This window comes from Squalius cephalus (assembly GCF_949319135.1).
Source record: "Squalius cephalus genome assembly, chromosome: 11".
Lineage (NCBI taxonomy): Eukaryota > Metazoa > Chordata > Actinopteri > Cypriniformes > Leuciscidae > Squalius > Squalius cephalus.
Genome location: NC_137132.1, coordinates 814,035 through 829,243, shown reverse-complemented (window position 1 = coordinate 829,243; position 15,209 = coordinate 814,035). Strand labels below are relative to the sequence as shown.

Here is a 15,209-nt window from a genome sequence, read left to right as displayed (position 1 = left end):
GAAATCAGAAAGAGTAAGTACATATTTACCCACTATTTTACAGATGTTAGACCTGATGTTGTTTTATCAACATGCTGACTGTCCATCAGTTATGCATGTGTACTTAGTACTTTGTTCAACCTTAATTAATATTAATATTATTATTTTTATAGGAATGAAATCACCCTCAGCCTCACCTGCAATTCGCACTGGGAGGGAACGCGACAGGTGTCGTTCAGTTTTGAGAACAACTGAAAAGTAAGTACACTTATTCCCTTTCTTTCAGATATTAGTATAATTCTGTTTACATATTCTGGTTTTACATAGTCCATACAAACATTATGTGTCTGTATGGCTTTGCATCTGGCCAATGTTACTTTTAATGATTGAAATGCAGTTGTTATATTTTGTGTAATAAACATGCTCACAGTTGTTTGTTTGTTTTACAGCTATAAAGGTGATGGTGATCATCAGACACTGTTGCAAAGAGGGCCAAGACAAACATTCAGACAAGCAACAAGCAGTCTACTCTGTCATGGAAAACAGAGACTGACAATGATATGGTTGATATGACATTGATATGACTTTTCTGTGTACACAGGAAAGAACAACTTTCCCACAGGCCATGGACTGTCACATGATGCTGTAACATCTCTTTTGGACTGTAAAGTTTTAGGCTCTGGGTACCATGTGTACAAGGACAATTTCTACACAAGCCCAAAGCTCCTCAAAGACCTGTTTGCAATGAAGTTTGGTGCATGTGGGACTTACAGGGACAACAGGAAGGATTGCCCACGTGATGCAACTAATTCAACGGGGCATAGGCATTTACTGTGAGATACCTGCAAATTTAGAACATTTAGTTCCTCCACATAGAGGAATTACAATAAAACAGATTGAAAAACAAAACCTTTGAATCTCTTCTTCTTTGTTCAGGCACTTGATGGCCCATTAGCCACTGAGGGAGTGTATGTCACACCCCTGGTCTGAATCTCATTAATATTGATGGGCCATTACCCCTCCCATGCATAAACCTCTTCTGACAAAAAAACTGTTTTACAAGGTTTAAATCAATGTATTGTTTTATGAGAACGATTAGGCAGGATGATTTTCACACCATTTTGAAGCCAGAACTCAAAGCGACAGCATACATTAGTCAAAAGTCTTGTGGACACATATTTACTATATGTTTTGTGGTCTTATTTCAGCAACTTTCATTTTTATTTTTTCAAATAACCACGCATAAACATTATTCTCTTAAAAACACAAAGATTTACAAGCATGTTGATCAGATATGATGGTAGCTCTGTTTGTGCTTTATAGAGTGAATTTACACCTTTGCCATTAACATGTTTATAAATAACTGAAAACAAAACAAATGTCAGAGCATGTCAGAACACCTCCAGGGCCCAGAAAACCCCTCAGACTCCAGAGGGTTAAGCAGGATGTGTATTGTAACTGTCAAAACATTTGGTAACTAAACAGAACATTTCTGTAAGTTGTACTGTATCTTTCAACACACCTATTGTTAGTTTGTGATTATTTACTATTGACTAGTAAAGAGAGATGTTCGGTTCATGACCACGATCTGTCACGTCACAGCACCAAAACGCTATTGTTTGAATGTCATAATAAAATTGACAGAATCTGAGAGCTGATGATTTGTTTCCTATCATAGGTATCCTGCTCTGTCTAGTCTGTCAGTGTCAGTGTCCTCTTTGTTTCGCAATTTTTCTCTGCGTGAGAGCGTGTGAAAAGTGTTGATTGTGCGAGTCTCACGCTGAATGAATGAGAGTTGGCCGCCCTGCTCTGTCTGCTGTGTCGGTTATCTTATAGACAAAATATCGCCATATAACAGAGGTAGAATTGTTTCTGGCCACCAGTTCAGTGTCCGTGTGCTCGGCATCATCCTCACCGGTTCTCCGCGCTGCACACCGGAGAGAGTCACGACGTGATCATACGCGCCACTGCCTAAACTGAAACTGACTGGTCTTCTTTTTATTAGCGGTGTAGAAAATGTGCAAACAGCTCTCAGAGAGAATGGGTTGTTATGTCCACACATTTATTTATTTCATAAAATCGCAGCATTTTGCGTCATATAATCGCATAGGCTTGACATCGCGATTGCGATATGATTAGTCGTGCAGCACTAATGTATTACATTTTATCAGTTTTATATAATCTTTCTCCCTTACATAGAGACATAATCTCTTAGAATAACAGTTAAACTTACTGATATATTGAATTAATTGTTTAAAAAAAGAGATATTTCACAAATTATAAACACAATTAAGAAAAACAAAGATTTCTGTTTTGATCTGAGAGAGTGAAGAGTGTGTCATTGTTCTCTACAGGTTGAGTGATTGTGGTGTCACAGATGAAGGTTGTGCTGCTCTGGCTTCAGCTCTGAGATCAAACCCCTCACACCTGAGAGAACTGGATCTGTCTGTGAATAAACTAGGTGACTCAGGAGTGAAGCTGCTCTCTTCTGTACTGGAGAATCCTCACTGTAAACTGGAGATACTGTGGTAAGATCATATGTGACTCTCACATGAAACTGTCACTGTAAATTCATAAAGTATAATCAAAATGGAATAAAATGCAGGGAAATATCTATTATTACATTAATTACAAGCAAAGCTATTGAAATATTGATCTGTAAATGATTGAACACATGAGCTGCTCCTCATTAAGGTGATACTGTAGTTGTCACAATGAGAGTCGAAGATCCAATTGCAAGCAAACACGATTTTACTTAGAAATGCTCTACGAAGCCATCATATGTTTTTTGGAATGCAGTTGGCTTATATTAAAAATATGAAAATCAATGACAAAAGCTGCTTTCAATTTCAAATACTCACGTGCGCTTTGCGAAGAGTGCTTGAGCATGCGGCTGTGGGCGACTCCGTCTACGTTGTTAAATGTTTGCATCTCAAAATGCTTTTATGACGTGAAATGAATGAGACACAGTCAGTTATATCTTAAGTTATTAAACAGACAGTACAAACCACATTTTATAATTTCAAAAGAGATGAAAAAGTTCAGACAGCCTACTCTTAAATACTGAAAGCACTCTTTGTTTATGCCTTGTAATGTTTTTTTCCCCTCTTTGTTATTTGTTTTGAAGCTATATTAGTTAAAATTATTAACATGTAATTGTATTAATTCATTTTTTTTATTATTAACATGTAATTGTATTAATTCATTTTTTTAATGTGTAATTATTTTTAAAAGTAGGTCTACTTATAATTACATAGGTAATCAAATATTTTAAGTTTTATTAATAAGATTAATGAATTAATAAGAAAAAAGGCTGAATAAGGCTCATGAGGTGCCTAAAGATTCCCATCCCTATTTTACAATGATTTATTGCTTGTTTTTGTTGAATAATAGAAAAGATAAAGAGCTTTAAAAATGATTGCATATTAAACCGCAATATTGGTAAAACTAAATCGCAATTAGATTATTTTCCAAAATCGTTCAGCCCTATACTGCAGTACTGATAGTCACACTGAAAAGCACACTTTGACATCATGATATACATTTAACACCCTTTACTTTAAACACTCAATCTCAGCACAGTCAGGATTAACACAGTCCATTCATTTTAATTTTAGGAGAAAACTGGATACTGTAGAGATTTTTCTCCAGGTTTAAAATCTACATTATGTCAATGTCACAGATTATGGAGAAACACTATAGTACATCGATGACACGTCAGTGTCTGTATTATTAATGAGACTGCGTGTTCTTATCCTATGATAAGACATTTTTCTTATTCATGACAGCACATGGTGTTTTTCTAAGACAGACGCTTCAAGCTGTAAAATCACGCAGTAGTTTAGAGATGCGTTCATGGGTCGCAAGTGTGTGTGTCCATGGTGCAAGAGTTGAGGGTGTTGCAGGCTTCCCCCGTGATGCTGTCAGGGCGAGACTTGCTGCGGGCGTTTGGTTGGCCAGAAACTACCGACACAATCAAACTGTGTGTGTGTGTGACAAGCATTTTTATGAGGAGAGCTACGAGAATTTCTATCTTCTCTGTCACTATCCATCTTTATTGTCAGTGTCCTGAAGGTATTTAGATTTGTGATCTACGCAACCGGTTTTTATGACATTTGCATGAGAAATTATGATAAAATATATTTATGGTGAATGTATATAAACATTTATACTGTTTGGAAACTGGGAAAATACAGATTGTGTTCAATGATTTCGTAGGAATCGTTTGGCATCTTATTTAGTTTTATTTAAATAAATAAACCTGTTTCTCGCCTTGAATATATATCCATAGAAGCTGGCATGGCATGCAAGAAAAGAGAGATATTATTATTAGTATTATAGCCAAAATATTATTACTATAAACTAAGCTACATTTAAAAAAAATTAAAACAAAATAACATTATTAATCTGAATTTTTTCTAATCAAACCAGTTTTGGAACGTTAGTAATACAGAAGAAACACAGGAACAGAAACGTTAAAATAGTTGACTGATTCTGCTTGGAGTGAACTGGTGGATTCTTTTTTTTTTTTTTTTTTGTAATGCCTAAAAAATATATATAATAGATTGTACTTTTAAGTAGACATGTGCCGGTATTCGGTAATGCGATAAATCGCGGTAATGAATATGTACAATATTGTTATCGCGGGCACTTCAAAATACTGTGAAAAACAATAGATCAGAATTTATATTTATAGAAGGCGCATTAGCTTATTTTCCATCAACCGCTTAAACAAACACTGCATACACTCACCTAAAGGATTATTAGGAACACCTGTTCAATTTCTCATTAATGCAATTATCTAATCAACCAATCACATGGCAGTTGCTTCAATGCATTTAGGGGTCTGGTCCTGGTCAAGACAATCTCCTGAACTCCAAACTGAATGTCAGAATGGGAAAGAAAGGTGATTTAAGCAATTTTGAGCGTGGCATGGTTGTTGGTGCCAGACGGGCCGGTCTGAGTATTTCACAATCTGCTCAGTTACTGGAATTTTCACGCACAACCATTTCTAGGGTTTACAAAGAATGGTGTGAAAAGGGAAAAACATCCAGTATGCGGCAGTCCTGTGGGCGAAAATGCCTTGTTGATGCTAGAGGTCAGAGGAGAATGGGCCGACTGATTCAAGCTGATAGAAGAGCAACTTTGACTGAAATAACCACTCGTTACAACCGAGGTATGCAGCAAAGCATTTGTGAAGCCACAACACGCACAACCTTGAGGCGGATGGGCTACAACAGCAGAAGACCCCACCGGGTACCACTCATCTCCACTACAAATAGGAAAAAGAGGCTACAATTTGCACAAGCTCACCAAAATTGGACAGTTGAAGACTGGAAAAATGTTGCCTGGTCTGATGAGTCTCGATTTCTGTTGAGACATTCAGATGGTAGAGTCAGAATTTGGCGTAAACAGAATGAGAACATGGATCCATCATGCCTTGTTACCACTGTGCAGGCTGGTGGTGTAATGGTGTGGGGGATGTTTTCTTGGCACACTTTAGGCCCCTTAGTGCCAATTGGGCATCGTTTAAATGCCATGGCCTACCTGAGCATTTTTTCTGACCATGTCCATCCCTTTATGACCACCATGTACCCATCCTCTGATGGCTACTTCCAGCAGGATAATGCACCATGTCACAAAGCTCGAATCATTACAAATTGGTTTCTTGAACATGACAGTGAGTTCACTGTACTAAAATGGCCCCCACAGTCACCAGATCTCAACCCAATAGAGCATCTTTGGGATGTGGTGGAACGGGAGCTTCGTGCCCTGGATGTGCATCCCACAAATCTCCATCAACTGCAAGATGCTATCCTATCAATATGGGCCAACATTTCTAAAGAATGCTTTCAGCACCTTGTTGAATCAATGCCACGTAGAATTAAGGCAGTTCTGAAGGCGAAAGGGGGTTCGTTTTTTGCGCACAAAAAGTATTCTCGTCGCTTGATAAACTTAAGATTGAGCCACTGTAGCAGGCTTGTGCAAAATTCAGAATTTCAGAATTGGCCTCCATTCAATTCATGAAATGGAATTTGAATTGAATTTACTCTGCCCCACAGGACATTGAGTTGAATTGGAATTGGAATGACAGGAAGTGGAATTAAATTTATGGCAATTCAAAGAAATTCCACAGTCACACAACAGAAAGAATGTGTTGAGTCTCGCATGCATTCAGTGTTAGGAAGGTTACTTTGGAAATGTTATTGCTTACTGTTATTAGTTACCCATTATAAATGTGGTTTGGATTACTTTATTTGGATTACTTTATCAATGCAAAGCAATTTCATTTTAAGTTGATTAGTAACTAATTGAATTAAACATTTTACCTCAGTAATACAACTAAATACAATTACATTAATTTTGTAATTTAATAACAGAAATTTCATTTCACGTAACTATTTACTCCTCAACCCTGCATACATTTTGTTCTAAAATAGATATTGATCAAATTCTTGAAATAAATTACCCCCTCAATGTTGTTTAATTAGTTTTGTTCCAATGTAATTTTCATTTCAAAGTAATCACACAAACACAAAGTTGTTGTAAATGCAGTTATCATTTATTCCAATGCAAAAAATTACTGAGCAACACTGTTGCATCTAATTCTCAATAGCTCCTCAAATGTTTTTTCATTGAGTCTGCACCGTTCTGGTCTGAATATCTTTCCTGCAACACTAAAGATTCTCTCAACAGGTGCAGAGTGAAGTTGTAAGGGACTTCTGAAACTTAAAAAGTCCAGTGTTGCCCATTAAATTGTGCTTTCAAACAAATGTCCACCTCAAATTGTTTAGCAACCATTTTAAATACTTGGTTAAAGTAAAGCATTCTGGGAAATGGAGTCATGTTCCATCATGTTCCACAAAATTACAATTACAATAAATCAAACTTAATTATTTGTTCTGTGACTATAGCTTTTAACATTCATTGCTGGGGCAAAACATATCCTTTTAATGTAATCTGTACAAGTAGTTCAAACTAATATCATTTATATTGCAATCATATCTGACATATACTGTAAAGCTTCATTGTTAAACACTTCACTTAAAATATGTATATCAATTTCTTTGAATTTTTATTGAATTGCAATTCTGCTTCCTTTAATTCAAATTCGAATTGTAATTCTAGATCCTGTTTTTGACATCAATTCAAATTCAATTCAAATTCAAGAATTGAATTGGAATTAAGGAGTCATTCTCAATTAAATTCTGAATTGTGCAAAAGCCTGCACTGTAGTCACTTGGACTATATTAACGATGTCTTTAATACCTTTTCTGGGCCAGCAAATTCCAATCCCTTAGAAGCCTATGGAGGAGTGATACAGCTCTCAGATTTAATAAAAAATATCTTAATTTGTGTTCCAAAGATGAACGAAGGTCTTACAGGGTTGGAACAACATGAGGGTGAGTAATTACTGACAGAATTTTCATTTTTGGGTGAACTATACCTTTAACACATCGTTGCATATTATTGGCTTCAGTACACGCTATAACTGAGAAAGAAACAGGACTGCCCCCTACTGGTAATGTACGTCATGTGCCAGATATATATATATATATATATATATATATATATATATATATATATATATATATATATGTATATTAGGGCTGTCAAACGATTAATCGCGATTAATCGCATCCAAAATAAAAGATTGTTTTTACATAATACATGTGTGTGTACGGTGTATAATTATTTTCTATATATAAATACACACACATGCATGTATATATTTAAGAAATATTTGCATGTATATACTGTGTATATATATTTATATTATATAGAATTTATATTACATATAAATATTTTATATATAAATAACACATTTTCTTAAATATATATATGCATGTGTGTGTATTTATATATAGAAAATAATTATACTCCGTACACAGACTTAAATTATGTAAACACAAACTTTTATTTTGGATGCAATTAATCGCGATTAATCGTTTGACAGCCCTAATATATATATATATATTAGAGGTGGGCATAGATTAATTTTTTTAATCTAGATTAATCTAGATTAATTTTGAAATTAATCTAGATTAATCTAGATTAAAATGGCTCATTTGAATTCTGCCGAAGGCATTCAGAATATGTGTGCTACCCAAATAATGACTATAAAAGTAAGTCTTTGAGAACGGGTTTCTCAAGCCAGGTGGCGCATTAGACCAGGGGCTCATCTCCCGTTTCCAAAATGCATCACAAACTGCTTGAGAAAGCTGTTCTACTCACAGACTGTAAAAGGTTACTACTGTACTGTTACCGTCCGTAGGCAACATTAGGTAGGCCTATGTTATTATCAACTACTATAGGCAATCAATTAGGGATGGGCGATATGGCCTAAAATCCATATTGTGATATACATTGCAGCCTCTTGCGATAACGATATTATAATAAAACCATTTCAGAACAGGTTACACAGACCCTGCTAAACAACTGCTAAATGTTTTTGTTTTTTTGAAAGGGTGTATGTAGTTTTGAGAACATATATTGTGCAAAACTGTAAGTATACAACATAATTTTGCAGATAAATAAAATTTAAGTACACTAGCTGCAGAGACTTAAGTAGGTCTAATGTTTATTATGGCTTGGAGCTTATGAAACCCCAAATTTAAAATTAGAATATTGTCTAACTGATGTCTTTTCAGTTAAAAAGAAACACAACAACGATTCTTAAAATCGGGCGCTTTTAATAAAAAGAGATTATGTGCTACACCACTCACTAAGATATATTGGGAATAATACGCGCGCGCTGGTATTCAGTGATATGTTTCGTTTTGAATTTGAGGTGGTAGAACGGATTAGTCGTGTGTTAACTTACCGAACTGTTACACCACACAGTCTACGTCGGACGGCTTAAATCCGAACCAAGTCCAAATAATGGATGTTCCACCGATCTTTTACACCAGCTTTCACTTTCAGCCGTGTTTACTTAAGATGACGACGAATATGATGCGTTGCAGCCGGGTGTTCCTCGCGGCCGCGGGTAGATTGCGTCATCATAGCTTGTGTACTGTAGCTTGAGCCAGCTCCCAACCCAATTTGGAGAATAGATTAACGGCGATATTTTTTTTATCGCGCGATAAGAGTCTCGCGTTAACGCAGCGCGTTAACGCCGATAACGGCCCACCACTAATATATATATATATATATATATATATATATTATTATTTTTTTGTCATTTCACTTCAGAACACATTGATTCATCAACTTGCGTCGTGTGAATTATAATTGTTCACCTTGTGTGGGTTTTTACAATATCCTTTTTTTGCCAAGCAGGGGTGTAGAGCTCGAGCTCATCACACATCTTTTCCAAATTGTCTGTTTTTCACACCATGGTTAATAGATTTTGAGAACAATAATTGTGATCAGATGTAGTACAACATATAACACATAAATGTCTGATATCAATATCTTTAGCATAATTTTCACTTATGTACTTTGTAATATATTAAAGTGTAATTAAACCCTAAAACAAAATTTTCAGTTAATGATTTGTAAGACTGGGGCTTTATTAGTGCTGTTCATTGATTCGAGTACATTTTTTGACATTTGAGTATAAAGTTTTTTAATTCTACAATTTATGGCGTAAAAAGTCTGAGTGCTGCCCTCTTCAGGTGAATTTTCCTATTGGAAGTTGTGGTGCCCTGTGACATAAGAGGGCACCAGCTCACCACGCCCTTGGTACGAGCTCACCACGCCCTTGGCATTATCTAATTCAAAACGAAAACAAATATTCTCTGTTTATGTAATGTGTATGAAAAGATAGAGATGTAAGTCGTTCTCTTGGCAACTCATTATATGTAAACATGCCTAGAGAGCGTGCGCTATTGAAACGTGGGTCTCAGGTTCACGTTATTAATAAAAAGTTATTAATAATAACTCATAATTATCAATTATGATTAGTTATTAATATTTGGGTCAGTTAATTGGATTAACTTGAGGTAGCTAAATTAATATTACAATCAATTAATCAGTTCCAACGAACTCTTTTGATTATTCATTTATTCTAAGATAAGCATATCTTTCATGGCCACCGAAAAATAATAATTTCTTAGCATGTACAGCGCTTAGAGCATGTAACAAGATCAAGATTGTAAAAGGGACTTTGTTGCAAGCAGAAAATCAGAACCAAATACATGTTGTGCACAAGTTTTATTAACTAAATCACAAACATAAATAAACTAAAGAAACATACATACATTCATAAATACATACATACATGCATAGGTAAAATGGTGAGTGATATGGAACTGGAAGCAGGAAATGGAACTATGGAAAAGATCTATTTAACTATGAAAAGAACAATCAGCTTATCATTTTCAGAGTACCTCATTAAATTGATACTTGCATGGTCTGTGCAGTGGACAATTCTTAAAGTGGTTGAAATTTGAGTTTGTTGATGGGTCCGTGAGTGTCAAATGTCACTGTACAATTTGCAATCATTTTCTTCTCTGCTGGATGGAGAAGATAGGATGAACTTGCATGGTGGTTTCGACGCTGTTGTGGTTGAGAGAGTCCTCTCTCTCCTGAGTAAGCACATGGCGGTTGTGAGTCGAAGCCTGCAGCCCGGGGGCCTGCTGAGGCCACGCTGGACAGCACGGCATCCCGAACGTATCGAGAAGGCCAAGAGTTGATCATTGCCCATTCAGTGATGGTAAGGTTGCAGTTTTCTGGATTGAAGAAAATAGCAGTCTGACTCCCTTTGGGAGTGTGAAAGGATGGCAGGCGGTTCTAAAATTCTAATTTTACTAATGCAGCTTCCTGCTTCTTTTTGAGCACACATTTATCTATTTATATACTTTTTTACACACATATTCATCTACTTTAAAAGTTTTATTTTCTATGCTGACTAGGAACTTTGTAGCAGAGGCTTGCATTGTGGTCATGCGGTGTGCCTTCTGGTTTGTTTGCAGTTCAGAGTCAATGGGGTCTTAGGCACCCTTTCTGATGAGGCCTCGTGTGTTAAAGGGCTTCTGCGTCAGGTCACACATCGTTGAGTGGGCATTGCGTGGGGCGGCCAGAAATGGTGACTAACTGGTTTTGGAGGAAAAGGTTCTTGGAGCTGGTGTCTTCCTCTGTCACAGGTTTGTTGCAAGCTCCAAGGTAAGCTCGTTCGGAGTCTGTGGTAGTAGCACAGGCACTTTTAGGTCTGTTTGGTGTCTGGGGCAGTGCCCAGTCTGCATTCAGACTCTTAAGTCTGAGAATCCTGTTATGGTGGCTTGTTCCAGCTGCTGGTAGTGCCATAGCCAAAGCCAGAACGCGGTGCCACTCTGGGCTGGATGTGATCCAGAACAGATGGAGTCTGTCTTGGTGTGACACACCGGTCGAAGACTGCAGGTGAAAATCAATGTTTCGTACATTGGCAGGGACGTTGTGGTTTCCTGCAAGTTCTGATGTAAAGGCAGGGATGTTTCTGACCATTCGCTTGAGATCTTTGAGTATCACTTCATGTGCCGTTTCAGGGTTTGTCTGAATTAAACCTTTTCCTCTGTGGCTGCAGAGGCTCTCAGGACACTGGCGGGTGAATGTTAAGCCGAGGGTTTGGCTCCTCCCCCCCTTTGTGCAGGGCTGGGGAAGCTTACGCAGCTGATGTGAAGTTTAGCAGGGTACATCTTTCTTGTGGGGTCCATTTGCAGGTGGTTGGACTGTTTCAGTTCTGTTCAGGGCCCCCTTGAGTTTGTCTATAATGTTACAGCATTGCTGAGTCAGTGTTTGGACTTATGGCTTTAGCGTGCGTCTCTCTTTGAGTTCAACCAGTTCTTTAAGTTCTTTGATTGAAACAGTTCTTTACCCGTCTGTTGGCAGGTGCTCAGCAGCTGTCAGCTGCCTGAAGACTGGTGATCTCTTTCAGTTGCTCTACTCTGTTAGGGTCTTTCCATCTGTCCTGTGCCTGCTGACGCTGAGCAGGGTTCGTTCTCTGTGGAATTATGTGGCTGACAGCGTTAGTTAATTTACCTCCTGTTTGAGGCCTGCGGGAGCGTGGCCAAGGAGGAGATGATGCTGGTCAGCTCTTGGTGGCTCAGGCTGGTTGTCAGACGTCCGCTTTCATTGTCGTCTAACAGTTCCTTCCTCTGCCGTGGTAGGTCGTTGCCTGCTTCAGGCTGAAGGATGTCCAGGACACTGCTCTGCCGGGTCTCCAGGTGGTCCTGGTGGGGGGCAGGGCTGGATGTCTGAGGCCTACTAGCACACTTGTGGGAACACGAGAGAGAAATGGCAAAGGCACATGCAAGTTTCTACAGAGGTGGTAAGCTATCTGTCTGGGAGAACGGCTATGTGGGCCATGTAAGGTGTGAATAGCTGATGTGGTGCAGCTAAAATTTAGTGTTGGTGAGCACACACAACAAAAAGGTTTTGAGTATCTTTGTTGACGTGCTTTAAGCAGTGTCGACTGATGACTGGGTTTTACATGTCATAAAACTATTACTCAAAATACTGATGGTTCTTTTCACATGTTATACTACGAGAGTAACAAATAGAGCAAAACCAAAATAAAACAATTAGATGAAATCAGAAAGGAAAGGGAAAAAAAGAGTGTTTTACCTATTTAAGTTTAGCTAGGTGACATAGGTAAACAGGTGTCACTTATGGGTTATGCGGCTGTTAGACTAAGCTAGCAGGGACACATCAAACATCAAGGTCAAAAGAAGAAGAAACAACGGGAAGTGTTTCCAGTTCTGTCTGGGGCCTACTGTGCGTTTACATTAACCGTGCTTCATGTACTTAGCTTGGTGCTAAAGAGTGAGGAGGGGTAAAGCACAGACAGGAATTAGGATAATAATAACCTTGGTAGCTCGTTACGGAAACAACAGTTGCTAGAACTACTGTAATCCTATAGAGAGAGGAAAGATGTTGATAGTAAATATCTAAGATAAGGTAGAAGTAAAGGTAGAATGCCCTTATCGCTCCAAAAACTAAAAGGAAAGGGAAACAATTGATTTAATTAAATTTCAAATTTAGTTAAACTTTATTTAGCTGAATATGAAAATTCAGGCTGAAACAAAGTAAATAAATAAATCAAAATAAAATCAAAATAAAGAGTAAACAGGGAGTGTCCTCATAGCTTTGGTAACTAAAAGGGCAATTGAATAAGCAAATTGATTTAATTAAATACCAAATTTAATTAAATTCAACTTAACTAAATATGAATATTCAGGCTCAACAGGTGTAAATACACAAAATAAAATAGGGGTAGACTTAAGTCGAAATAAAAGAAACACAAATAAAAACCAAGGTATCTGGGTTTCAACTAAAAAGTGAAACCAAAAGGGAGGGGGTCGAGAGAGAGAGAGAGAGACGGAGTGGTTTAAACCACCTATGAGATATGCTTGGTGAAGCTCTGAAACCAGTGTGAATCATTTGTCTCAAATCAGTGATTCTGAGCATGTATCAGACTGTTAAAGTCACGGGATTTCAGTAAACAGGGCTTCATTGCGCGTCATAGCTGTTTCAAAATTATTTAAAATTTCAACGGTTCGTTAACCAGTGTGTATTTGATTTCTATGTGATCTTGTATCACTTTTATAGATTCTTACACATTTAATGACACATTTGATAAAGGGAAGAGGCAAATTTAATAGTCTCTTATTGGTCTGATTGACCAAGCTTTCATAAAACGAGCCCTACAGTTTACCATGATATCGTGCTTTGAAAGACACCTCATATTAAAAGGGTATTAGATGGTTTGGGATTGCCATTACTTGATTACACCTTTGATCAAACCTTTGCGATTGGTTTGTGAAAGGTGTTTCATTGAGTTGAGTTTTCTATACATTTACACTGTTCTGACCAGCAGGGGTCACTAACGAGGGCTTCAAAACAAAGAATCATTTGTGACGCAATTGACTCCTTTGATTCAAAGCCTCGAGGAGCTTTGCTCTCGTTACTCGTATTCAAATCACTATCCCTTTGTTTCAAGGGCCAAGGCCCAAAGTCTATAGTCTTTGGTTTAAAGGTTACACTTTACGCTCACACGTGTTTAAGTTTTAGCCGGCGCTAAAAGCTATCAGTCGAGGTAAAGGGCTTTAACTTGTATGCGTGTAGGGTTGCTAGGGAGCAAGCTTTTGGCCACACATAATCACTTGTTTACACAAGGGTCTGTGAGGTTTGTGCTGTCATCAGATTATCAGAAGTGCATGCTCGCACTTCCCGGTGTCATGTGTTGCTAAGAGACCAATGCCAATCAACAACACAAATCAAACGGAGCAGCGATTGGGTTGTGCTGAAAGTTTGCATTGAGAACTCCAGTTTAAGCACATGAAGTTGCATGCAAGTGATGCAACTCTTTCACAAATCAAAACAGCACAGTCCCTTTACAGACAATGGCAAATTACTAGTTAGCTAGGCTAACATTTATACCACTAATTCAACGTGATTGTTTCATATGAGCGGTTCAGTGGTTTAATATGAATACAATGACGTAACGAATAATAAGGCCTTAATCGGTGACTGAGGAGCATCGCTCAATCACCTTCAAAAATGCTGAAAATGGGGATTTATTCGCCCTAAAATCAGATTAATTTGTTCTGGTACCATTTATACGCGCGGCTAATCTTACGCTCGATTTAGAACTGAAATTAGGATTTCTTCGCTAAAATCAGGAGTTTCTTATCGTACGATTTAAACATGCATTATAGCACTGAGAAACTTTCTGCCATTCGTAGGAAGGCATATTCAAGCTATAGTTTTGCTGATTTTATCAGAAACTTGTACGTGCATGTATACACTGTTAATAAAAACTTATGGGACAACATATGATTGATTACTGTCTGCTTGCATACAATGTTTAATACAATGCCTAAGATTCTCCACCATATATGTAACAAATTAACTCAAAGGGGAAATATTAATAATAACTCATAATTATCAATTATGATTAGTTATTAATATTTGGGTCAGTTAATTGGATTAACTAGAGGTAGCTAAATTAATATTACAATCAATTAATCAGTTCCAACAAACTCTTTTGATTATTCATTTATTCTAAGAAAAGCATATATTTCATGGCCACTGAAAAATAATTATTTCTTAGCATGTACAGCGCTTAGAGCATGTAACAAGATCAAGATCGTAAAAGGGACTTTGTTGCAAGCAGAGAATCAGAACCAAATACATGTTGTGCACAAGTTTTATTAACTAAATCACAAACATAACTAAACTAAACAAACATACATACATTCATACATACATACATACATGCATAGGTAAAATGGTGAGTGATATGGAAC

The 15,209-nt window shown here is 37.3% G+C and overlaps 1 protein-coding gene across 1 annotated transcript in view; it reads left to right on the top strand.

The window, feature by feature from the left end:
- LOC307167424 (NACHT, LRR and PYD domains-containing protein 3-like) overlaps window positions 1–15,209 on the top strand; it is a 69,372-nt gene that overhangs the window by 41,802 nt on the left and 12,361 nt on the right. The window contains exon 8 of the mRNA XM_079886523.1: window positions 2,334–2,507. Coding sequence (XP_079742649.1) covers window positions 2,334–2,507 — 174 coding nt within the window. The remainder of the gene's footprint in view (window positions 1–2,333; window positions 2,508–15,209) is intronic.